This window comes from Haliotis asinina, chromosome 8 (genome assembly GCF_037392515.1).
Source record: "Haliotis asinina isolate JCU_RB_2024 chromosome 8, JCU_Hal_asi_v2, whole genome shotgun sequence".
NCBI classification, from domain to species: domain Eukaryota; kingdom Metazoa; phylum Mollusca; class Gastropoda; order Lepetellida; family Haliotidae; genus Haliotis; species Haliotis asinina.
Genome location: NC_090287.1, coordinates 65,190,338 through 65,217,253, shown reverse-complemented (window position 1 = coordinate 65,217,253; position 26,916 = coordinate 65,190,338). Strand labels below are relative to the sequence as shown.

Here is a 26,916-nt window from a genome sequence, read left to right as displayed (position 1 = left end):
TATAAGGAATGGAACATGTCTGTGTTGAACAAGCCTGTGTTGTACATGTCTGTGTTGTACAAGTCTGTGTTGTACAAGTCTGTGTTGTACACGCTGCAGGTAGCCAATAGCTCACCCAGTATCCTGAGTTACATCTAACCCAAATGTAAAGTCTTCGGCTTCATCAACAATAACTCGCATTAGCGTGGTGTTTCACGTGTCGAAACTGACTGTTTTAGGCAGCAATTATGACATCACTGTACGGCCGATTCTACAGACATCGTCCATAGATCATGTCTTGGGCGATGTGGAATGACCAGAACTAGATGGTAACGCTAGCTCAAAGTGAAAAACATCGTCTTTTGACAAAACGAACACCACCTACTAGACTGTTCATCAATCATCCAGTGTCTTCCAGTCGCCGCCTTAGTTTGGACTGTATCCACCACCAGGCTAGGGGTTTAGTCAAATATTGTTACTGCTGAGGTTAGGATAACTGAGTTATGGCCATGTGTTGATAAGAAAAACGACCAACGTTTATTATTTCTAAAAGCATAACATTTACACTGCTTATTTTATGTGCATATACTAAACCAATCCGGCAAGGTCCACAAAACAAATCAGCTTCTCTTCACCAATCAGATGTTGTTAGAAAGACATTTTCCTATCGAAATGTGTCCGTCTCCATTTTCAGCCGCGATGGCAGCAGCATTGCCTGACCCGTCAGTTGCTGATTCACTTCAAAGTGACTTCTTGACGTGTGGCATCTGTCATGAGTTGTTCACCGATCCCAGAATCCTGCCTTGCCTCCATTCCATCTGTCTTAATTGTCTACGTACACAGAGGCTAGGACATTGTCCACAATGTCGAGAACCCATTTCAGCTGAGGTGGATTCCTTCAAGAAGAACTTCTTCATCAATGGACTTACTGAACTTGCCAAATCTAAGTCTGCCAAGTCGAATCAATGCACGCCATGTAGACTGACAGGACGTTTCTCCCTTGCAGCGAAGAAATGTCTAAGCTGCAGAGATGACCTGTGTTCAAAGTGTGCTTGTGGACACAACGCTTCCACCCAAACATTTAGCCATCAGATTGTTTCTTTAGAAGATTTCTGGGAAGGGCTGCACGATGCGCAGTTCAGAGAGGCACAGAGACTTGGATGTCCTCAACATCCAGACAAACATGTGGACTACTTTTGTCAATGTTGCCGTGCACCTGTGTGCATAAGCTGCATTGTTCTCCTTCATAAGGATCACAACACACAACCTCTCGAAGAGGCTGCAATGCATGTTAAATCAAGAATGAGCTCTAAAGTGCAGATCGTTCGCGAAGAATTCAATTTGATTTCCATAAAGGAAATGAACATCTTATCCTTGATAGAATCTTTGAAATCCCAAAAAGAATTAGAGACATCTGTCATTGAAGAAAATGCAAAACGAGAAATTGCAAAACTACACAACAGAAAACTTGATGCAATTAATAAACTTTCGGCTGAAACGAAAGAAAGAGTGACGGAGCATAATACCCGGCTGCAGGAGCTTTCGCAACACAAACGTAAGATCAGTGGTTGTGTCTCCTTCTGTGACAGCATCCTTGACACCGCCAAGGATGAGGAGTTGCTAATGATGAAAACAACGATTATGTCCAGACTCCAACACATCAAAGGATATGCCGTGGCTTCTCTCCAGAAGGATGCATTGACTTTTGCAAATGATGACATGCACAGCAAGAAACAGGACAAAACACAAGACATCGGTCAGAAATCAGAGACTGCATCCAGTGTGCCAGTGACCAAAACTGACTCACCGAGATACACTATAAAATTTCAAGGAACGTTGGCTACAAAATTTAAAGGTGATTCCTACAAACCTAACATTAAAGGAACGGCCTACTGTGTCAGCGCTGGGCTGCTGATATCCGATCTCGCCAACGGTAAGGTCAAGATGATCAACTCCAAGGGGGATCTGAAACAAGTTATCACAATGGATGAATTCCATCCCCGTGCTGTTGCTGCTGCGGGCGACACCATTGCTGTCATCAGTGAGAATTATATGTGTATTTTCACATCAAAGGGTAATCTGAGAACCAAGGTCAAAGTCCAAAAAACAAAACCAGATGAAAGTCTACCCTTCACGTATAGTTTAGCAGCGTCTGAAGATGTTGGGATTGTAGTGGGCAATATCCATGGCGTCAAAAGACTTCACGTCTACAACTTAAACGGTACCATGAACAGATATTTGGACTTCCACGTGAGCTTCCCTCTGGCTTCTCTGTCAGTCAGTCCTGCTAAGGACATTGTCATCAGTGAATGGGGGAGCGGGTGTCTGAGAGTCGTGTCAACTGAAGGGAAAGCAAGGTGGACCAGTCGAGAATGTAATTATGGGTGGAAACCAAATGGGACGTGTGTGTCAGCTGATGGAACTGTTGTCGTGGCAGACTATGACTGGGGAGGAGTGCGCGTGTACAGCTCCAGTGGCGAGAAATCTCTTGAGTACAGAACTAAACCTGATGGACTGTACTGTCCCAGTCATGTAGTACTGGATGAGCTGGGTTCACTCTATGTTATTGATGCTAAAGGCGGTATGAACAAGTACACTCTAGGAAGCAAACACTGAGAAGCCTCGACACGGTCACTGTTTTCTTTAGGAGAGAGTGATAAATAGACACGCATTGTCAACGAGTTCCTTGACAATGGATTGGAAAGAATTCACGGAAAGAGACATATTAGGTGGAAAACAGTTTTGTGTGTTTATATTGTTGCAAGTGGAGAGGAATTAATATTTTTGTGGATTTTTTACATTTCATTACACAGTGTACCTATGCACAGCGTACCGTTGTCCCAGCGTCTCCCTACAGGAGATAATGCTGATTCAGATGAAATACGGTGTATTCCGTCAGATAATTACTGGATGATGCCCAGCCTGTTAACACTGCTTTACTGGAGGTATGCAATCTATTAACACTGCCTTACTGGTGATGCCCAGCCTATTAACACTGCTTTGTTGGTGATGCCCAGCCTATTAACACTGCTTTACTGGTGATGCCCAGCCTGTTAACACTGCTTTACTGGTGATGCCCAGCCAATTAACACTGCTTTACTGGTGATGCCCAGTCTATTAACACTGCTTTATTGGTGATGCCCAGCCTATTAACACTGCTTTGTTGGTGATGCCCAGCCTATTAACACTGCTTTACTGGTGATGCCCAGCCTGTTAACACTGCTTTGTCGGTGATGCCCAGCCTATTAACACTGCTTTACTGGTGATGCCCAGCCTATTAACACTGCTTTGTCGGTGATGCCCAACCTGTTAACACTGCTTTGTCGGTGATGCCCAGCCTATTAACACTGCTTTGTCGGTGATGTCCAGCCTGTTAACACTGCTTTGTTGGTGATGCCCAGCCTGTTAACACTGCTTTGTTGGTGATGCCCAGCCTATTAACACTGCTTTACTGGTGATGCCCAGCCTATTAACACTGCTTTACTGGTGATGCCCAGCCTATTAACACTTCTTTACTGGTGATGCCCAGCCTATTAACACTGCTTTATCGGTGATGCCCAGTCTGTTAACACTGCTTTGTCGGTGATGCCCAACCTGTTAACACTGCTTTGTCGGTGATGCCCAGCCTATTAACACTGCTTTACTGGTGATGCCCAGCCTATCAACACTGCTTTACTGGTGATGCCCAGCCTGTTATCACTGCTTTACCGGTGATGCCCAGCCTGTTAACACTGCTTTACTGGTGATGCCCAGCCTATTAACACTGCTTTACTGGTGATGCCCAGCCTGTTATCACTGCTTTACTGGTGATGCCCAGCCTGTTAACACTGCTTTACTGGTGATGCCCAATACTTAACGAGCTCTGGATAACTTCTTATATTAGTGCATAATGGAACCATTTATGGGGATTTGTTTAAATGCACATCCATCCAGTAATTAAACTGGCCACAATTTTAAGTGTTTAATGGAACATTTATATTATCATAATAATATGTATGTACAGATATTTTCAAGTATTAACTTTTTTGGTGTGAAACTGGTGTTGATGCGTTCAGCTACCTGTCAGGACATGTTTGAGAAGATTAGTTTAAGATAATAATTTGTGTTTTTGCTGTATTGCCAAATTGTACCCATGTTTACATGGAATGGCTGATGAATATTTTTTAAAGATATAACGTTGGAGTAGATGTCTATGGGGAAAGTCTTTTCGGTAACCAACACAACATTAAAACACTTCCGGGTGTAAGAGTTATCTCCCTTTCATTGCTCAACTGTTGGCGTTGAGCGGAAGAGCATTATCATGGAACTGTATCTTTGTTGTCCAACGTCACATGCAGCATTTATTTGGTAGCGGTATTTACTGCAACTGAGTGTTTGTTTGCCCTTTAGGTGTAGACAATGAACTGATATTTATCAGGTTACCTTGGACTCCGACTGGTAGGTACTCGCACTGTGGACAAGAAGCATGTGACCAGCACGAATGCAGCTTGAATTATACATTCCCGTGTGTCTGACGTGTGCAATCGATATACACGCGGGGTAGACTGGTTGCGCAATCGGGCTTGGATGCAGTAAATCCGTTTAGAAGACAATTTGACCCGCCTTCACTCGTCAACAAAAACTGGACATATTGCACCGTTGAATCCAGAGAGTGAGTACCGTTCCATATGTGATATGTAAAGACTAAAATATGGATCCGACAAGCCAGTGGTTGACATCATGAGCATCCCACTGCCACATGGAATGCGAAGACATACATGAGCCAAGTCAGCAAGCCAGTCCAGCTGATCCCGTCAGTCGCCTCTTACGACAAGCATGGATTGCTGATGACGTGTACTAACCAGATCTCCGCGGATAGGTGAGTGAGTGACTGAGTGGGGTGTTGGGTGGGTGAGCGAGTGAGTGAGAGAGCGAGAGGGCGAGCGCGAGTGAGTGAGTCAGTCATTGAGTGAGTCAGTCAGTCAGTGAGCGTATTAATGCGTCTGATGTTCTTGTCCCCTCTGCTGCTTTGAAGAGATTTGAAGACCTAAACTGATTTCATTAAATGTGGTCTCAATTGTATTTGAATATCGTAGGACAAGAGTCGTATGACTGTCTTTGAAACGTACGATAATGGCTATACGTCAGTGCCTCTTAGAATAAAGAATCTACAGAATATATCGAAAGCATAACTTAAATCCGCATGCTTTAAAAACAGATCTGTAGGGAGAGGTGGGGGGTACAACAGATGTCCATTGTGATGGATTATTATTGCACGCGTACGGAGGTACCATATTCAAACTTTTGACTTAAACGTTGATTTTGACGTCCAGAAATATAAATTTCACATGTAGTTTTTTTCAGTAACATTCGCTTTAACGTTTACCAAGTTGTCCTGATCCTCGACAACAGTGACAATATGGTAGCCATGACTACTGACAAGTGCCCGAAGAGACTCGCGATATTATGTCTATGTTTCTACCTTTGACCTTGGATGCATGAATGGCCATGTGACACCTCATATTTTTTTGTTCAATTTGTATTTACAGTTTTACCGTATTATGATATTTTAGGCGAAAAAAGAAATCAAGGAACACATTCCTTTTCCAGTCGTGTTTCCATTCCATTCCGTAACCACCAAACACACGGTCACCAGAGTGTTGGAATCTTACCATCGACTCTTTTATCAGATGTCTTATGGAAACTGTAGGCCTTGTTTTTCTTAATGGTGAAACGATATAGCGCAGTATTGGTAGAACCGCGGTATTTTGCCTTGGGTCTGGTATACTATAATGCAATCCAAAGATTTGGAATTACCCAAAGAAGGTATTTTCGGTTTTTGTACCGTTTTTCTGTCATAAAACGACATTTTTGTTCATTCCAAATAACAAAGATTATGGTTATATTTTTTCCATGTTATTAAACAACCTCAGGTTTGGCTCTTGTTGTCAATTTTCTGCATTATGATCACATCTCATAACCCGAATCGAAACGGACCGAACCAAGGGCCTTGTACCACAACACGTAGCGCACCATGGCAGGCCTACCATACAAACGGTGACGTTTGTAGGTTTGACGCTTACTACAATAGGGTGTTGATGCACTACATCCCAATATCAGATTTTGAAGATTAGACTCATGGTGACGAAAACCGTTATCAACTACAGCCTGTTCGTCTCCTCTCACCGGCATCTTTGATGATATTTATGCCGTTTCAGGATGCAATCTTTGCCGTTTCGGGTTGCAGTGGCTGCCGTTTTGTGCGCTCGGCGACCCGTTCTTGGGCGCTGTTTTAGCTGATACGCGAGTTTTGTTTCCATTTCAAACGACTACTTTATCGTTACAGAGGGCGTGTTTCTGTATAAGAGGATATTGTTGCAGTTGGGGTGATTTGTGTTCTGTTTTTGGTGTATATGAGTTTTGATGATTTGTTCACCGTTTGTATGGTAGGCCTGCGGGGTAAGAGAATATCGCTTCACACTTTGTTTTTCTATCGGCAATCTCTTCAGGGACGTTTTCAATTTTTCAGGTAGCATGGCTGCGTTACTCTGTCAGTCAGAGACTGATTCAGGTCAAGATGACCTCCTTTCCTGTGGTATCTGCCGCGGGATGTTCACATATCCCAGAATCCTGCCTTGCCTCCATACCTTCTGTCTCCAATGCCTGTGCACACACACCGAATCAGCCAAGTCGTCACAGAGGTCCCTGCTCTGTCCACAGTGCCATGAACCCTTCACTAAAACCAGTTTTGAGAACAACAACATTTTTATTGATGGACTCACTGAATTACTGAAATGTAAAACTTCCATTGAATGTAAGTGCACTCCTTGCAGTTTGCGAGGCAGAATCTCCGCAGCAGCGGGGAAGTGTCTGGACTGTGGAGACTTTCTATGTTCAGCATGTTCTAGGGGTCACAATGCTTCCTCACAAACGCTAGAACACCAGGTCGTCACTCTCGGTGACCTGCAAGAAGGAAAATACGATTCAAGGATCAGAGAGTTGCAGAGAATCGTTTGCCAGCATCATCCCGACATGCACATGGAATACTTCTGTGAGTTATGCTCTGATCCTGTTTGTATATCCTGTGCTCTAATCAACCATAGGGACCACAGCATGAAACCGATCTCAGAGGCTGTGCGGCGCATTAGATCCGAGATAACAGCAGAGCTGCCCACTGTTCGTGAAAATCTAAACACGATATCAAAACAAGAAAACGAACTGTTATCTTTGAAAAATGGTCTCGAATTGAAAGAAAAGGCAAAGGTACTACTTGTTGAAGAACATGCAAAACATGAGATTGACAAAGTAAATGCAAGGAAATATGCTTCCTTGAAACAACTGACAGACGACATGGAAGCTGGCGAGAAGGAACAGGCGAGCAGACTACAGAAGGTGTTACAACAGAAGACTGTTTTAGGCAGCTGTCTGGCCTTCTGTGACCTCATGCTGGAGAAGGCCAAGGATGATGAGGTTCTGATGATGGAACCTATCATCACAGAAAGACTGCAACAACTTTTAAGACAAATTAATCAACAGAAAGAAAAGATGATAGAAAATGACGAGGTTCACACGGACAAACCAGTGCCAGGATCAACACAAGATGACAGTACTTCTCTCACTTGTACTCTTGGCCAACCCGACTCTGCAAAGATCGATTTCAAATTTCAGAGCAAATTTAATGCAAGAATTAAATCGGACTTAAAGATTCCTGACATCAAAGGAATGGCATATGGTTTTAGACTTGGACTTGTTGTATCAGACCTGGCCAATAAGAAGATAAAAGTCTTCAAAAACAATGGGGAATTAGTTCGAGAAATAAAAACTGACATCTTTAAACCTTTTGATGTTGCTGCTGCAGGTAACATCATAGGTTCAATCAGTGAGAATTTCCTTATCATCTTCACATCAGCAGGCACACTGAAGACCAGAACAATGTTGAACAAATACAAAACATATGAAAACCTTCCCTTCACGTACAGTCTGGCAGCAGCGGAACACGTGGGGTTTGTGGTCGGCAACAGTCCTGGAGACAACCGACTCCGCCTGTTTGGGCTGGATGGTACCTTCACTAGGTATGTCAACTGCCGGACCCGACCTCCACTGGCATCACTGTCAGTCACCCCAGCAGGGGACATAGTCGTCAGTGAATGGGGAAGTGGCAGTCTGAGGTCACTATCGAAAGACGGCCGGGACAAATGGCGGAGCGAGAAGTATGACTCCGGATGGAGACCAAGAGGTAACTGTGTCTCTACTCTTGGAACTATTTTTGTTGCTGATTTTGACTGGGGCGGTGTGTGCGTCTTCAGCATCGATGGAACAAACACTGTAGATTACAACACAGTAGGTGACGGCTTACGGAAACCATCCTACGTTGCCGCTAATGAAAACAGGCTATTGTTTATGGGGGATCAGAAGGGAGAGGTGTATGTTTATCAGATCTGAACTTGTGGCTCTGCTTGTGTTTCGGATATGTCTGCCAAGTGGTAACGTGGTAGTGTATGAAGAACTGAAATTGGCAAACACAAACAAACTCTCCAAAACAGCAAAACAGGAATGGGATCTTGGAAACCTATCCTATCCTTACATCGAAACCCATCTTCCGATGGAAGGCTGTGTGTGTATGTGTGTGTATGTGTGTGTGTTTGTGAGAGAGAGAGAGAGAGGGGGGGGGGGGGGGACGGGGGGATACAAAACTGCGTCCCACACAAATGCGAAATATCTGCCAGATGTTCTCCTTAGCACGATTCAGATTTCATCTCAAATATGTCTGCATTAATCTCTAATCGTGGTTATGGACAAAATAGTTGACGGATATTGGAATTTTTATGATTGATATGTCATCTCATTGCCAATTTATAAACAGATCATTAATCATAATTTCAAAATTTACATGTTTCCACTATGTATTCCACTTTATGCCCCTGGCGCGTCATCTGGAGTTACGTGCACAAAGCATTTCACATGACTTTGCAAGGCACAGACATTATTTCACCCTTCACAATCTTCGCTTTACACAGACCTTACAAGGCACAGGCATTATTTCACTTTTCACAATCTTCACTTTACACAGACCTTACAAGGCACAGGCATTATTTCACTTTTCACAATCTTCACTTTACACAGACCTTACAAGGCACAGGCATTATTTCACCCTTCACAATCTTCACTTTACACAGACTTTACAAGGCACAGGCATTATTTCACCCTTCACAATCTTCACTTTACACAGACTTTACAAGGCACAGGCATTATTTCACCCTTCACAATCTTCACTTTACACAGACTTTACAAGGCACAGGCATTATTTCACCCTTCACAACCTTCACTTTACACAGACTTTACAAGGCACCGGCATTATTTGTGCAGCAGTTTCAGACTTTGTGCAGCAGCGTTGTACCTTGTGCAGCAGTATTATACCTTGTGCAGTGTTATACCTTTGCAGCAGTGTTATACCTTGTGCAGAAGTGTTATGCCTTGTACGGAAGTGTTATACATTTGCAGCAGTGTTATAACTTGTCCAGAAGTGTTATGCCTCGTGCAGAAATGTTTTACCCTGTGCAGCAGTGTTATACGTAGTACAGAAGTGTTACACCCTATGCAGCAGTCTGATACCTTGTACATATGGGTTATACCTTATGCAGCAGTGTCATACTTTATGCGGCAGTGTTATACCTTGTTCAGAGATTTTATACTTCGTGCAGCAGTGTTATACCTTGTACACAAAAAATTTAAACTTTATGCAGCAGTGTTATAATTTGTACAGTAGTCTTATACCTTATACAGCAGTGTCATACTTTATGCGACAGTGTCATAGTTTGTGGAGCTGGGTCATACTTCATGCAGCGGTGTTATACTTTATACAGAAGTGTTATACCTTATGCAGCAGTGTTATACCTTGTGCAGCAGTGTTATACCTTATGCGGCAGTGTTATACCTTGTACATAAGTGTTATACCTTGTAAGAAGTGCTATACCTTTGCAGCAGTGGTATTACTTGTGCTTAAGTGTTATGCCTCGTGCAGAAATGTTATACCCTGTGCAATAGTGTTACAGCTTATGCAGCAGTGGTATACCTTGCACAGGAGTGTTATACCTTGTACAAATGTGTTATACCTTATGCAGCAGTGCCATACTTTATGTGGCAGTGTTATACCTTGTATAGAAGTGTCATGCCTTCTGCAGCAGTGTTATACCTTGTATAGAAATTTTATGCTTTGTGAAGCAGTGTTATACCTTGTGAAGTAGTGCTATACCTTATGCAGCATTGTTTCAGCTTTATACCTGTCGAGTCAGTAAGGAGCAGAGTTGTGCCATAATTAGATTTGTAGCATTATAGGCATCCCTCAGTGACGCTGACAAACAGTGTGTCTGGACAGATTAAATAAAGTATTCCAGAATGTTCTGCCAGGTAATATCCTCATTACTCTCCATTCCTGAAAAATATTGTGCCTCGGCACCATTGTGTTTAAGGAATGGAGAGTTCCTCCTACAGTCCCTATACTGTTCATCAGGCGTATTATCTCTGAATTTTAACTGCTGTAGTCTTATGTTTGTACTGAGTGGTATTTGATTGTATACTCACTTCATGTTTTAATGCAGTTGTTAGTTACAGCGTGTTTCTTTGTTGCCTTTTGGTTTCACGCATATTTTTCTCGCGGACAGATTCCCGGTAAACTGTTTCAGCCCGAGATCATCACGTCTGTACGTAACAGCCAACTTCAAGTTTCACATGTAACAACTTACAGTATAACAAACACAAACACGCCCTGTTGCACATATTGTCACAGTCTCAGGTTATACTGACTGAGCTTCACCTTGCTCAAAACTGGTCCCACGTTACATTAGCGACGACGAAAAGGTTATATCCAGACGATTAAAACCTAGATAAAAGATTTCCTTTGTTGGACAACTGAAGTTTATATCTTGGGCACTAAAGGTATATGCCGTTAGATGGCTTCCATCATTAAAACCCCTATACAACATTCCTCTGCAGATTACCAGAGCTTGCGACCTTAGATGATAACTTGAGAAGCCATATGGCGGAGCTCGACCCTTGTACATGTAGAATGATGATACTGCGTATCGGGGGTCGTGCGTCGATAAGGAAGCCCTTTACGTAATCGTGTCACACATACCAAATAACATTTTCTCTATAGGTTAAAATGAACAATTACAGATTTGAAAGCACTTTATTGCTCGCCTGTGGACGATACTGTAGATGTATAATTCATCTGTCACTCGTAATCGATGAGTCTTTCATTATATTCACGCTAAAGTGAATGCACATACCCCAAACTTCACAGTATAGGCCTAAATATTGTCGGATATGTGAGACACTGTGACTTTAAGACTTCCTGAGCAGTAAGCTAAATAGAGCAGAGCTGACGAAAAAACATAACAGCCGCACAAGTGATCGTTACACCAGGCCATGTGATGTGATCGTTTTGGAGTTTGGACTGTTGTCATTTGGGATGGGATTGCAGCAAGGACGCCATTGTTTGTGACTGAGGTAAATGTGAACACTGTGAGGTACAGAGACGAGTATTTGCAAATGAACATTGACTGTGTTGATTACGTCTCCGCTTTTAAACAACAAACACGGGCTGCTATTTTCGGGCAGTTTGCAATACATTGTATTAAAGTAAAAATGTTAGCATTGAGGGAGACATTTGTCTGACAGTACACTAGAGTCGTTGAGATGTATCTATTTATTGTAGGAATCATGGCAGGGTCATTACCGGTGAAGTCGGTCGTCAGCACACATCCTGAACACCTCATCACTTGTGGCATCTGCTTCCAAGTGTTTGACGATCCCAGAATCCTGCCTTGCCTTCATACCTTCTGTTTCAAGTGCATATGCACTCATGTTGAATCATGTCGGTCTGAGAACAGTCTCGCACAATGTCTATGGTGTCAGGAGCCCTTTCCAGACAAGATAAGTTGTCTCGACCAAAATGTCTTTATCAGTGGACTCACGCACCTGGCTGAATTTAAGGCAGTGAAGGAGGGCAAATGCACACCATGTGGTCTGAGTAACCGAGTTTCCCCGGCAGAAAGGAAATGTCTCAACTGTGGCGATTGCCTGTGTTCAAACTGCTCTACGGGGCACACGGCCTCCTCTCTAACGCTTCACCATCAGGTAGTACCACTGGGGGACATCCGGCAAGGAAAATATGATGCAACACTTAGACAGACCCAGAGGGTCCTCTGCCAGCAGCACTGGGACAAAGATGTGGAATACCTCTGTCAATCCTGCCGCCAGCCATCATGCATATCCTGTGTTGTTACTGATCACAAGGGTCACACCATTCAGTCGGTAATTGAAGCTGTAACACAACTCAAATCAAGCATGAAGTGTTTGATGGAAGCCATAAGAGAGGACTTGACATCAATAAAGGCTCAGGAAAATGATATATTGTCCCTGATAAAAAAAGGCAAAGAGAAAGACGAGGCACAGAAACGTTTAATTGAAGAAACTACTGAACAAGAAATCGCTGCGATAAATGCCAGAAAATGTGAGCTGTTGAAAACAGTTAGTGATGACAGGAAAGTTGCTGAAAAGGAACACGACAGTAAATTAAAGGAGCTTGTGCGAAAGAAGAACGTGACAAGCACTTGTGTTGACTTCTGTGAACGCATCCTGGAGAAGGGCAAGGACTACGAGCTTGTGATGCTTGAGACGGTGATCATGGAGAGACTGCAAACCGTACGGAGTTCGCTGCCCGGACCTGGACTGAACCAGACTGAAGTGGGAAAGAACTGTCAATCAAGTTTTCCCCAAAGCAGTAAATCATCAGATTTCCTGTTAACTCTACGTGAAACTTCCCCGATGTACACAAACATCACTCTGGCACTGAAGAATTTCTTCAAAGGGAGGTTCAAACATGACAGCAATAAACCTGATATCAAAGGTATGGCTTACAGTTCTAGTATTGGACTGATAATCTCGGATAAAGCCAACAAGAAGCTCAAAGTCCTCAACACTTGGGGCGACTTACAGCGAGAAATCACCTTCGAGGATTTTAACCCTTTCGCTGTTGCTGTTGCTGGTAATGAGATAGGGGCTATCAGTGGTAACAGTCTCTGGCTGATAACAGCATCTGGGTGTCTCAAGAAGAAGATACATGTTGGTAAGAAGAAACCAGATGAAAATCAGTGCTTCACATATTGCCTTGCTGCTGCCGAAAGAACTGGTTATGTTGTTGGAAATATTCCTGGAGTAAAAGGCCTTTATCGCTACGATTTTGATGGAAATCTGCAATCATTTCTCAAATTTGAGTCTCCTTTTCCCCTTGCAGCTGTGTCAATCAGTTCTTCGGGGGATATCCTACTCAGCGAATGGGGCAGAGGAAGTATCGCCATTATATCAGCCAAGGGAGCATTAAAATGGCGAGGATCTAGTCCTGGCTGGAAACCGAACGGCAACTGTGTGGTAGAGGGTGGTTACATGTTTGTAGCAGACTACATTTGGGGAGGCTTGCGTGCATTTACTGAAGGTGGTGACAGTGTCCTACAGTACAGAACCACATCCGATGGCTTAAAGAATCCCAGATGCCTCGTTAGTGCTGACAAGGGTTTGCTATGTGTTGCGGGAAAGGATAGTGTATGTGTGTATGACATCCAGAGAAACTAACAAGCTGTAGGAAGATGACATCGACCTTTTCCCACACTTTTTTCCCTCAAGTGTTGGCCATCAAATTGATGTTATGCAATAAGGTACGAACAAATATGTGATCGAAAAAATGTGCAAATGATCGTTGAACTTTATAACCGTTTACATTTAGAAAATGCCTTTCAGTCGTCAGCCATAAAAACATACGCTTATGGACAGACATTTAAGCACTGGCTACAAGCTGCATGAAATCACACCGAGTAACTGAAACAAACTCTGAGCGAGATTTTAAGGTTCATGTTCTATGAAACGTGTTCTATTGGGTGATACACTGTGAGGGTAGGTTCAAACAGAATCACCCAGTCCCAATGTCCAGCGAAACCCAATTTCGCTTCCATGTCACCATTTGGCACGCCAAGCTGTGTGTAATGACACCATGAAAGATTCAGAAGACACCCATCAGACAGGAAACTTGACGTTTAGTTCTTTCTGGACAATTCAAAGTCGTCAGTTTCTGACAGGAAGTGTAATGGTATGGGGTAACATCACAACTCATTGTACGACACAACTCATTGTTACTAATTGCACTTTTGACGGCATAAGCTCGCTAGACATGATCATTTGAGGTCCTGTTCTGTCATTGTGTTAAAGCCCGGATGTACGCTTGCAGCATCACAGTGTAACACTTGTTTAGGCAGCATAACCCTGGATCACTCCCAGAGTCTGTTTTATCTTCCAAACGCCTCCCTATTAAAATACGACTGCGATGAGATAGAGATGCCTCCGCCAGGACCAGAATAGTTGATAGTGGATAGTTGAGCCAGCCATCAGTTGACATCTAAAACATTCTCCAGACTCTTTCCAAATGCTGCAGCTATGTCCATATGGCAAGTTAACAGTGGTCAGACACAATACATCAGTGCCATATCTCCCTTCTTTTGCAAAGTGTCATTATCTGCCAGCATGGGTGTTGCCCATGTAGTCATTATTAGACTTTTATTATATCATTTTAAACTAAACAATTGGTGCATCCCATCCTGGCCAGGCAAGACGGTTTACTCAAGGATTTCCTATGACATCGGAAATGTAACCAAAATGTGGAGACCATGATACGATATCCTAGTTACTGCTGATCTTTCGGTGGAGAGAGCTAACGAGGGGACCACTAACCCTTTCATGGTCGTAATGGAACTGGTTTTCCTTCGTTCTGAGTCTTATCTTGCCTTGTGGAGCCGGCCGGCCGGCCGTCCTTGCTCTTGTCCCAACACGGCTGCCATTGTACCCACCCGATCCCCTCTCAGGACCTGTCGGGTCCTGCTTCACCACAACGGGTGGACATGTAGTAACACATAGAAAATAGAAAATATCTTTATTTACAAATATAGCAATAAAAGCACTGACAACCTCGAACTTGACACTGTTCAAATAACTCAGCCTGAATTCTGCCTTTCTTTGACGACTTTCAGAGGTATTGCTTATCAAGCAAGGTACTTGCATACTTGCTGGTTGGCATCATTAAGAGAAGATGCGTGACATCAAAATGTAACAGGAATGGTGGAAGCTGTCAATCTAAAACTAGCTGCAAGTTTCATATAAAATATGTCCATCAACACATGCACACATGTAACTGCCATTTCTGTGAGCGTCTTTGGTAACTGAAACGATTTTTCACAGCTATCCGATACAAAGCTTGTGAATAAACCTGGAAAAATATATAGGAACACTTGCCCTTTCAAGTGATCCCCTTTTTTTCTCTCAGCACAAATACATTTAGCTCCCCGGTTCTTATACCTTTTCTTCCTGTTCTGAGGCAGTGTTTGGCAAATAAAAAGTTAGCACTAAACAATTGTTCATAAGTTACTGTAAGTTTCAAGGAGACTAAAACATTTATTGCAAAAAGAAAAATCATAATTGGAGAGTGAGTGAGTTTAGTTTTACGCTGCACTCAGCAATATTCCAAATATATTCATTCATTCATTCAATCTGCGCAATTGGGAACCGATGACATTTTCCAACCAAGTTAGCGAGCCTGACCACCCGATCCCCGACCCCGTTAGTCACCTCTTATGACAAGCAGTCACCTTTTATGGCAAGCATGGGTTGCTGAAGGCCTATTATACCCCGGACCTTCACAGGTCGGAATCAGAATGAAGGCGGTGTACATGTAAAATGCTGTGCATGTTTTATCAACATATGACAATTACACAAATACAAGGAAAATCACAAAACCCCAAACAGGAACTCTACATCATTCATATCCAATAGAAGGTATAAGATGACTCAAGTGGGAGATATGACAGTGTGCAATAAACGCAATATACTATTTCCAGGGTATAATCATTTGCATAAGCCCTATGGCTTCCATTAACTGCTCAACTAAGGAGTGCATTTGAAAAGGTTAAGGGCTTCTACAAATGATAACCTTCTTTAAAAAAAACAGTGTTACCCCTATTCTAGATATAATGGATAGAATTTGTGATATAAAAAGACAAAACAGTATCATAAATGAACTTTACTTCAAACAACTCGCAATGAGCTGTTGATCCAACACTGTTAGGTCAAGGAACAAAGGTTAAGACATCATTGTTGAGTGTAGCGACATTTGACCTTGGTCTTCTATGACGTCATTTGACAGAACTGACAATGGCCCGTTGAGGAATCAGTGGGCCATTACCATTACCTGCTCATTTCTGATAACCGGAGGGTCGTTTCATGACAATTCCATCCATTTTAGCTACAAACATTATTAATGATTAATAAATAATATTTCAGTAGATCAGATTTAACTCACAACTTGAACAGGCAATCACAAAATCAAAGGAACTGCATAAATTAGGTTTTTCTCACAGGTCAGCATCAGTATCAGTTATAACCAAAACGCCTGACTTATTGTCATGAACTGTATCTGGCAATCTGCTGCAGGTGAATGTGGTAATGAAAGAGTTTCAGTCATGGCACAGTGTCCCAGGTTAAAGAGAGAGGACTGTCCAGCTAATCAAAGATGTTCACCACTTGAAACAAACAACAATCTGTATGAGCCTGAATTGGACTGTCTGATCAATAATATCCTGGAGTAGCCAGGGGAATTAACCTTGCATGACAAAATTTGGCATCTATGGCACGCCTCCACTAGGAAGGGAACATAAGCACCACACTGTCATGTTGCTAGCAAACATACACTTGTCGGATGTCTTGTGAGTGAGTGAGTTAGGGTTTTACATTATTTGATGCAATACTGGTACAGTTCCTGGGTGGACATTGTCCACCGGTGGAATAAGTATTTATTATCCAGACATTAAGGACAATATCGCTTATGAAGATAAAATCTGTGATTTGGTGTTGATAATAGCATGGTGCTACTAACAAATGTGAAGCTGATTCTTGCATAGGTGGTTCTCTGTAAACCATGCAAAAGAATATTCAACATGACTTAGGTAAGTTGAACATCCAACAAGGTCACCAACAGAATACAGGCAAATATGAGACCTGCCACAGATGAACGCTGTGTACATACAGAGGTGTCACTCCAACTGTCTGAAGCAGTGTAGGTACACCCAGTTGACTCACGCATGATATCTCACATCAATCTAACATCTCATACACAGCAGTTCATGTTACACACTCACTCACTCATTAACCTATTAGCAATCACATGTTTACACAACACAAAGTTGATCATTAGAATTTCATCCAGTATTTTTTACCATTACATATTTTTTTTAAAAATTGTTCAAGGTCACCTGAACTATACTTCTGCTTGCTTTAAAGAGTTCATCTTTGAAAACATCACATAACGAACAATAATTCAGAAAGTAGAAATAAGTAAAATATCAGATAAAGAGTGGCTCTCACAGATTAACCTGTGTCACCTGCAGCCAAGCAGTGATTGACTTTCAGGTATAAAATGATGATCGATGAAGATGGTGGCACTTGTAGCATTTTCTGATAAAAACACACTAGATGAAAATAATTACGAAGTGGATGAACCTGATGATGCCTAATTCTGTCCTGTTGGATCCTGCAACCATGGCAACTACTCAGACATGCCATCCACCCAATGAGCTGCAACAAAGTCACTTTTACTTAAAACACAAGTATAAATAGAGTACCTGGTACTCCTTCTTAATGCTGGACTCTGAAATATGGTACCTATGCTGTTGGCAAGAGTTTTTGAAACAGATTAAAATCTAAATGACTGCTAAAACAATAATATTTCACGATAAACATGCAACTTTGTATTCATTCAAAAGCTCTCTTTACCACTCATTTAGACAGCACACAGGTATTCTCAAGCATACTTTATATAAACATATAATTTGATAATATAAGATAACCAAGATCAAAACACATTATTCTTGGCATGGAGATCCCCATGACATCACGTATGATTGACAACTGTATCAACCAACAGTCTCACATCTGTTGTCTAGCTCACATCTCAACAGCCATAAATCTCCCCATCACGTGTTACACAATCAATTACTGAGAATTATCCCTGATCATGATGTCACTGAAATACAGATTTCATTTTGGTCGAAGAACACAAAATAATAAAGCAATATTTTCATCTGACATGTACTGTTGGCTCAAGAATGTTTCGTGCTGGCAATAGCATGTCATGGATTGGAACTTTTGATTGTGTGATGATTACTCAAACTTTGATAAGTGAATGTCAAATACTAATAATAAACACCTTTTTCCCCATATTAAAATACAATGTATGTCTAAGATTGACACACCATCATAACCTACAGCAATCCCAGCTGGTCTAGATAACAATCCTAGTGGAAGAACACTTATCAAACTTTCAAATTAGCAAGGAACAGAGTTCTGTCCCTTTGTGTTTGTGATTCCTGACATTAATTCCTGGGAAGCCACGGTTTCTACACGATCAGCACTGGTAGGGAACTTGGTTATAAAGTTTCTGTGACATTAGAGCAATTCATGGAAATTGATATGTACAGTTTTTTGCCCTTGATAAAACTGCATGTTTTTTTATGAAAGAGGATAAACTCTAATTGGAGCATTTTGTATTATTTTTACACTTTCTTTATGGGGTCATTTGCCATAATATACTGATTAATTATGAAAAAGTATAAATTTCATGACAATTAATGGTTTTAAAAGATTATTAGTAACTTTTTGAACAATTTATATGTACTTGTTCCTGATGGAAACCTAATGTAAATAAATGTGAATTCAACTTTCCTGTCATATTGATTTTGAAGTCAAACAGGCCATTCATCACACCTTACCCTCTCATTGCTGATGCTAAGATAAAACAGACATATTGTAAAGTTTCTGCTGCAAAAATCACAAAGACTCCACTCTCACTGTAACCAAGTTCCCCACCAGTGAACAGGGTCCATGCTTTCATACACAACCAGCAAGCCAGCCAGTGTCACCTACATAATCTCAGAGTTAGTCATCCTCAAACATAGATTTTGTAGATAACTAAATCTGAGATTGTTTCTGTGTCAAAGACTCTGGTCTGGTCTCAATGTTCACACTCTGTATCCAAAACTGTAATTAACCGAATCATGTATGAAGTAAACATGCATCCATGAAACACTGCATGAATAACATCACTCATTCCTTAACAACCATCCATACACACATCCACAACATGGCCGCCTCTCATTCAGCTTTCTCTACTCGTCTTCGCCGTGTGGTAGTTTCGTCATCTTTATCATCATCATCATCGAGTGTTTGCTTTGTGTCATCAATGATGTCGTCATCCTGAAAGTAAAATTAAGTCACAATACACTATACAGTCACTATACACAATACAGTCACATTACAGCTTTCACTATTCACTTCCATGAACTGATAATTCATTCATGTCTCAGAACAGCCTATAAACACGCCATGTCAAGTCAATCAGTATTAGACAGCAGCAACAAGCCTGTTCTCCACATCCATGACTGTCATGTCATTCTGTGCCATGTCATGTGAACCTACTTTATCCTATATCCTGTGTATACATGTCATATCGACCGACAATGACATCTCTGTTAGGAGTGCACCTGGCTCTGTGATAACCAAAACTGTCACCTGTGAAAACCATGCCATGAATACCTGTCTCATATCTACCTACCATGTCTTCCCAGTTGGGAATATACCTGTGTCATGTCGACCTACCTTGTCCTCCCTCTTGGGAGTATACCTGTGTCATGTCGACCTACCTTGTCCTCCCTGTCAGGAGTATCCTCCATCTCAGGAGGGTGCTGCTGAACGACCCTCACAGACTGGTATTTGGGCGGGAACAGTATATCACAACAGCAGACAATCAGCTGTAACAGTGAATAAACATGTCACTGTCAAGAAAAATACCATAAGCATTAAAGGAGGCATAAACTTTTGCATTTAAACCTTTTCATAACACACTGACAAACCAAAGTATCTTTCAGATGTAACCACTGCACAAGAACTGAAGAATGGTTGTGGGTATAAATAATAATGATCAGAAACTTCTGTGTGTTTCAGTTGTCAGTTTGTCTGTCATATAATGATGACATGCAATGAAAATAAGCAGATATGAGCAACTATTATTGAGCACTTGATTGGTGCAAATTGTTTTTAATGAGTTTATCAACATTCAAATCCAATCAAAAATAGCTTTTCAACCAATCAGATTTAACCAAGTTGTTTACTGTGTCTCCTCCGTACTCACCAGCCCAAGGAGCAGGCCTGTGATGATGGTGAGAACAGCAAAGATGAGGTAGCAGCCCCACTCCGGGATGCCGTACTCGGAGGTCATGGTAGTGTAGAATGACTGAGGGGAGAACACCACATGTTTCACTAACACAAACAGCAGCATAAATTAACTTCATTATCCAATCTTCTAATACAATTTATCCTGGATATAAGAACATTATAAAGCAGCCTTAAACATTCAGGATCTTAGCAACAAATCCAGTAGTAAGCTGTTTATCTGTAATCAGCACTGAACATGACAAAATGTAACTATGTTTATTCTATGTACTACTTTATTCAGCTCAAACTGAAACTCTACATATGCATAAACCAAGTCAACATGCCTGAATTCTCAACTTCCTTGTTATTGACACATGTGTCGCTTCTGGAGTAAGTGAGTGAGATGGGTTTGGGTTTCAACATTAATTTAACATGATAATAAGGGCAAAATGGAACTGTCAGGACCAGCATATCAGAAACAGAAACTCATAACAGAAACTCATTAGCGCACAGAAATACACTGGTTTCTGTCTCCAGTCTTTGACAACTTCAGCTATCTGCATCTTCCTATAAAATCAGGTGAACAGCCAAAAAAAACCGCACACGCACACGCGCGCACACACACACACACACACAAGGTGACAAACTTGCACAACTTACACGAATAACCATGGCTGCCTTGAAGAATAAGCCAACTGTTGACATCCTGTAAAATAAGGATTGGAAATGATTTATTTCTGTAGTGACACAAGGGTGTATGTGTCTGTTGTCTCTGTCAGACTCAGCAAGATGACAACTACATGATGACACTGAAAGACAATCTAGTGGTTGACACTGTCAGCAATGATCACTGCTGGCTGAGTCAGTGGGTGACTATGGTTTTACGTCGATTTAAGCAATATTCCATCAATATCACAGCAGGGGCCACCAGAAAGGGTCTTTACACACTGTACCCATGTGTGGAATCAAACCCATATCTTCAGCGTGAAGAGCTAAGACTTTAACCGCTTAGCTACCTCACCACCTTCATGCCAGCGGTGACTATACAGGAATACCAACATCCTCATGATTGAAATATACATGACAATCACTCAACACATAAATTACTAAAGTAAAGACACTCAAAAATATCAATTCATACACCAATAGCCATGTTCATAGCTCTTGCAAACACAGCCATTGATTGATCTGACTTGCATCTTGCCTCATGTACAAAATCATAACTGAACCGTAAGAGCAAGTGGCTATTACATTCCTTTCTTCAGTCCTACATTTAAGTCAAATAAAGTCAATGGATGCTTCCTGGTACAGTGAGTGAGTTTAGTGTTACGCCACACTCAGCAAATATTCCAGCTATATGGCGGCGGTCTCTAAATAATGGAGTCTGGACCAGACAATCTAGTGATCAACAGCATAAGCATCGATCTGTGCATTTGGGAGTGAGTGAGTGAGTGAGTGAGTGAGTGAGTGAGTTTAGGTTTACGTCACACTCAGCAATATTCCAGCTATATGGCGGCGGTCTGTAAATAATCGAGTCTGGACCAGACAATCCAGTGACCAACAACATGGGCATTGATCTGCACAATTGGGAACCGATGACATGTGTCAATCAAGTCAGCAAGCCTGACCAACCGATCCCGTTAGTCGCCTCTTACGACAAGCACAGTTGCCTTTTAAGGCAAACATGGGTTGGTGAAGGCCTATTCTACCCCGGGACCTTCACGGGTCTGTGCATTTGGGAACTGACAACACGTAGCAACCAAGTCAGCAAGCCTGACGACCTGATCCTGTTAGTCGCCTCCTACAACAAGCATAGTCGGCTTTTATGGCAAGCATGGGTTACTGAAGGCCTATTCTACCCTAACCTTCACGGGTTGCCTCGATACCTTGCCTCGATACCTTGATACAAGCTGGTGCTCTTAGATGTTCATCAAGGGCTAATAACGATTAAAGGTGGGAGTTCCTGATTTGTGTATAACACAACGTTTTGAAAAGTATAGGAAACATCATGTTACTCATACCTTAGAAGTTGATGACCATAATGTTCTCCCTTTCTATGTATTATTTCCAATCATCATGCAGAAATTGAAAACAAAATTGATAGCAAGTGGAAGGATGCTATTAATGATGGCCACATCTTTAACAAAGCAGCTTACTGTATAGAGTTTGGAGCAAACCATCCCGACACCGGCTCAATATCCCGCCATTTGTTGTCATCAATAAAGCTGATGAGGTCTGACTCTTTCCTTGCCCCATGGTACTGACGGAACACTCCATCTCGGACACTGGAGATGAAAGATGAACCCGGTAGTGTGTCTACATTATACACTTTATCCATGGCAGGAATAGAACCTCGCACTCAGGCAAACATACACTTTCACTACTGGACCAATCACAAGCCATAGATCATTGACAAGTTCAAATTCATATCATATACCAATAAAAATAATTTTACAAATCTTGACAGCTGGCATTCAGTTTTGTACATAATGACTGGAGAATACAAAGATATCATTTCCAACGCTGGTGTGGCAGTATGCCTTTTACCATGTTTCTTCTGATATCAGAGCCAACAAAGAGTAGAATGATAATCTGTGCTAAGTTCCACAAAGTGAACTCAAGGCTACAAATGTTGTTTGTCTGTGTTAATGTTTGGGACAAGAATCATCTTTCTGGTGAAAGCACTTCATGGAAATCCCAAGGACACACTTACTGATAGAGAGTAGGTAGTGCTGTCACAAAAAAACGACCACTCAGACCTGCAAAGAAAACACGTAGATGTCACACTTAGAAATTTAACAAGAAAGAAGTGATGACGTTTGGGTGGAGTACCTTGGGCTCACAGACAACACAGTGGAGACATCAACCACATAGGAGAGGAGATAAGTGAAACCCTTATTAGTAATCTTCAATCAGTGAGTGAGTGAGTTTAGTTTTATGCTGCACTCAGCAATATTCCAGCGATATGGCAGAAGCAATCTTTAATGATCATCAAACTGTCAGCTTCTCATTTATTGATTAGTTTATGAGATTAGCTATAGAAATATCTACAATTTGACGTTCTTTACTATATTTCAGCTGTATACAAAATAAGTGTCCAGCCAAGTATTTAATTCAAGGGGTAAGAGGGGACATTGAAAACAGCTAGCATTAACAGCAAATCACTGGCAATCACTCTTATTCAGTGCAATACTGACAGCAGGTACAATAATCAAACATACACCCCTGGATCTAATATTGATGGTAATGATGGCACTGGTGGAATGATACACAGTGCCTTCTGTGAGTGTGCTGACAAGTATGGGAATCTTTGATAAGAAATTATCCTCATATGTTTTCTACATGTATAATTATCCTGCATACATCTCTGTGCAGCTCACCAGATCTATGGTAAGATGGACAAAGCATTTAGCCAGAGAGCAGTGAGTCAACGATGATATCCCAAAGATGTTAGGGAAGATGCTTCTTATTGCTACCCTGTGACAGAGACAATAGCTGCTCCGTATACAACAGTGATAATAGCTGCTCCATATACAACAGTGACAATACAATAACTGCTCTGTATACAAGCGTGGCATGGTTAACAAAACAAATATTTTATGGTGCCTGTGTGTGTGTGTGCCCCAGAACCCAGTTGTCGACAGTGTGAACACCATCTAGAGGCAGGAGTATTGTTGAATACACCATTCTAGCACATCCTGAACATGGCATGCACCGGTCATCAGTGTTTCATAGGCTTGTAATGAGAACACATACCTGGGTTCTCAGTCACGTCAATTATGCCAATGTTTACATCCAGGTCCTTGCTCCATTTGGCAAAAGACGCCCACGTGTCCTTGAAAGACCTGCACGCAGGGCACCAGGGCGCCATACTGAAACAAACAACAATCACAGACTGAAATTCCACAGTGGTGTTTCAGTGGCTGGGTGTCAGACACATACTTACTATCTACATACAATCATTCATTTTTAACAACCCATTAGTGCCGTTAGCAATCACTTTGTGTCTGGAGATTGTGCACTGTAGAAGATGACTTATAATTATCATGAAGCATGAAGGATTTATCCATACTAATTCAATAATATAGGGACTTCCACTTCAAGGATGTTTTCATAAAGGCATTGATCTTCAAGTCAAAACATGAGTAATATCCACAGTAATACTATCAGTAAGCTGTGAAGATGCCTTCAGATGCAAGGGCTAAAGTCTTCACAATTTTTCATTCACTAAATCAACTCAGTCCTTTGACAGATGTCATTACAGAGACTGAGTGTATTGGGACAATGATGCTGTTAACAGTATTTTAGTAACTGTAAATCTGTAGCATTAAATCACAAGTGAATAACAAAAGAGTGTTGAGGCATATTTCTAGCATTCACTCAAGTTGTACACATGATAAGATTTGATGACAAGCAAGTGGAATGTTACACAAATACTCCCTCACATCTGACTTCCATGCAATGTCACAGAGACACAGAGGACAGGTCAGTGAAAAGTCAAATCTTGTCAAGTTACTCAACTTGGAGTAGCCCACAGATATAATTAATGGTCAGTCTACAGTCTTATATAAACACACTTCAACCTTCATTCTCAACAACAAATAACGCTCAAATTGGACAAGTATCCCATATTTGGGGGATTTTTCCATGCATTTAACCCACATAATTTATGTGGTGTATATACTGTATAAGACTCTCATAATACAGGGTGTCTGATATATTGTACCATGTTCTTTCACAAATATATATGAAACGAAATTCAGATACATAACCTGTCTGTCGGTAAAGACTGCCTGACTGCCACTGTGTTACTATTCGAACCTGTGACATCAACATGATGGACAGACTGTTGAACCATTAGGCCTCACCCAAAGGCCTATTTCTTCCACAATTAATAGAAGTGGAAGGTTTGCACATGATTCAGTAGATGTGAGTCACTAGACGTGAGACACAAATCTGCATACAACATGTCACTTTCCCGTACAGTTGCTTATTCATGCATTTCATTCTCTCATTGTACAGAGAACGCCTCCTTTGACAAATGGCGAATTTGACACAAAAACCTGTTGAGGGTGTAACAGCAAACAAGACCATTTGCCCATTATGACCGAAAGCTGGAAAACGGTGTTGGGCGAGTTTAATCTTCAACTGTTTAGTTGAGCCATCTTCAGTATGATTGTGTGCAGTGATGGCACAATCTGACGAGTTTGGCTACTCTTGGAGGATCCAACGTGTCATTGTTACACACTATTTATAATCTACATATATCACCACTAAGTTTCACCTACATGATTCTTATGCCATACACAAGTTATACAATATCACAAATAAAAAACAGCTTCATTGCAAATACATACAACCAATTATGTGAGAGATAAACTAATTTACAGGTGAGCCATCTATAACGAAAATAGGGGTCGCATGTTCCAGAGCGAACTTCCGCGTGAGACAACTTACAACTCCACCATCCATTCTCCTTCCAATATATCCCTCCAGTTGTCCTCGCTAAGTTCTATCGGCTTATCTGCTGTCTTGCCGTAAACCAGACTGCACATGCAGAAAAGCAGCAAAACTTTCAGAACGTTCCCCCCATCCATGTCTTAAAGTTCAGTCACAAACAGGTGCACAGTCAGGTTGCGTCCCTTGACGATTTGTTCCGCCCGCCAGGATAAAATGCGCCTGCGCAAAAGAACTGTTGATGTGTCTTCACGTCAGAGGCTGCGGTGTATTTGTAGCTTTCCTCACTCATGCATGTAGCCGTTAGGTCCCAGACGTGAACTCCTGCCATGAACTTGTAATATGCGGTTAAGAATAGAAGAGACAAGATGGTCAGCACATATATACATATTAATAACCTTCTAGACAGAGCAAGCATAGGGGTCAACCGTCAGAGCTCCAAATGCTGGAGATTTTTTGGAAAGCCGGGTTTCATGACATAAATCCACATAATTTCCTGACAATTCGGATGACATTAATCGCACATTTACTTCGGTTTAATTATATTATACATTAAAAAACTGGGGGATGGGGGTGGGGGGTGGGGTGGTGTGTCAAATTTCTCAATGCGTGAGATTTTGGTACCAGCGCATGAGTGCGTGACAAGAGGCTCAAATGAGTGAGACTCACGCAGGATGCGTGAGAGTTGACAGGTATGAGCAAGTCATCCCAGTTTGAGGTCACAGACCAGCGACAGCTAGAAAATGTCGGCTGACTGGAGTAAGCGAAGCGTAATGTTACAGTTGAATCCAAACGTGTTTGTAAAGCTCACCCGCGCCCTGAACTTTATGTATATTGTATATTGAATGTTTGATGGTGGCTTCCAGTGAGTTCACTTGAATGTAGGGCTTGTTAACCAATAGACATGCATATAAAATATTTCGAACTAGACATTATGAAACTGGCATAGAGGAAACTTGGGAATAAGTAATGTGCATCAAACACAGAGTAAATATTTCGGCATATTTCGCCAAACAGTTCCTCCTAATCGCTGTTAGTGGAACTAAGCTAAATGAAGGTCGTTCAAGGGTGTAGCCTACGTGGTCGTCCCAGTCCGGACATCCTGCTGTATTGTTCAAGCAAAGTATGTGATAATCGATTTGCACAGAAGTTGAGGGGCCAAAGATGAAATAGGTTTCAATTGCAATTTTATGT

The 26,916-nt window shown here is 41.7% G+C and overlaps 4 protein-coding genes across 4 annotated transcripts; 3 read left to right on the top strand and 1 right to left on the bottom strand.

Moving 5' to 3' along the window:
* Positions 1-678: 678 nt before the first annotated feature.
* LOC137295354 (E3 ubiquitin-protein ligase TRIM56-like) lies at positions 679-2,595 on the top strand. Its single transcript, XM_067826668.1, has one exon. It carries the CDS (start codon positions 679-681, stop codon positions 2,593-2,595), a length of 1,917 nt encoding a protein of 638 aa, XP_067682769.1.
* A 1,646-nt stretch (positions 2,596-4,241) lies between these two features.
* LOC137294582 (E3 ubiquitin-protein ligase TRIM56-like) lies at positions 4,242-8,428 on the top strand. Its single transcript, XM_067825629.1, has 2 exons — positions 4,242-4,837; positions 6,488-8,428. Exon 2 carries the CDS (start codon positions 6,493-6,495, stop codon positions 8,398-8,400), a length of 1,908 nt encoding a protein of 635 aa, XP_067681730.1. The 5' UTR covers positions 4,242-4,837; positions 6,488-6,492; the 3' UTR covers positions 8,401-8,428.
* A 2,934-nt stretch (positions 8,429-11,362) lies between these two features.
* LOC137293802 (E3 ubiquitin-protein ligase TRIM56-like) lies at positions 11,363-15,407 on the top strand. Its single transcript, XM_067824550.1, has 2 exons — positions 11,363-11,466; positions 11,675-15,407. The coding sequence occupies exon 2, from the start codon at positions 11,680-11,682 to the stop codon at positions 13,588-13,590; it is 1,911 nt and encodes a 636-aa protein (XP_067680651.1). The 5' UTR covers positions 11,363-11,466; positions 11,675-11,679; the 3' UTR covers positions 13,591-15,407.
* LOC137293803 (thioredoxin-related transmembrane protein 1-like) lies at positions 14,924-25,935 on the bottom strand. Its single transcript, XM_067824551.1, has 8 exons — positions 25,723-25,935; positions 24,022-24,137; positions 22,979-23,024; positions 22,422-22,550; positions 20,926-20,971; positions 20,243-20,344; positions 19,755-19,862; positions 14,924-19,308 (listed from the first exon to the last, which is right to left on the bottom strand). Exons 1-8 carry the CDS (start codon positions 25,860-25,862, stop codon positions 19,207-19,209), a joined length of 789 nt encoding a protein of 262 aa, XP_067680652.1. The 5' UTR covers positions 25,863-25,935; the 3' UTR covers positions 14,924-19,206.
* Positions 25,936-26,916: the final 981 nt, after the last annotated feature.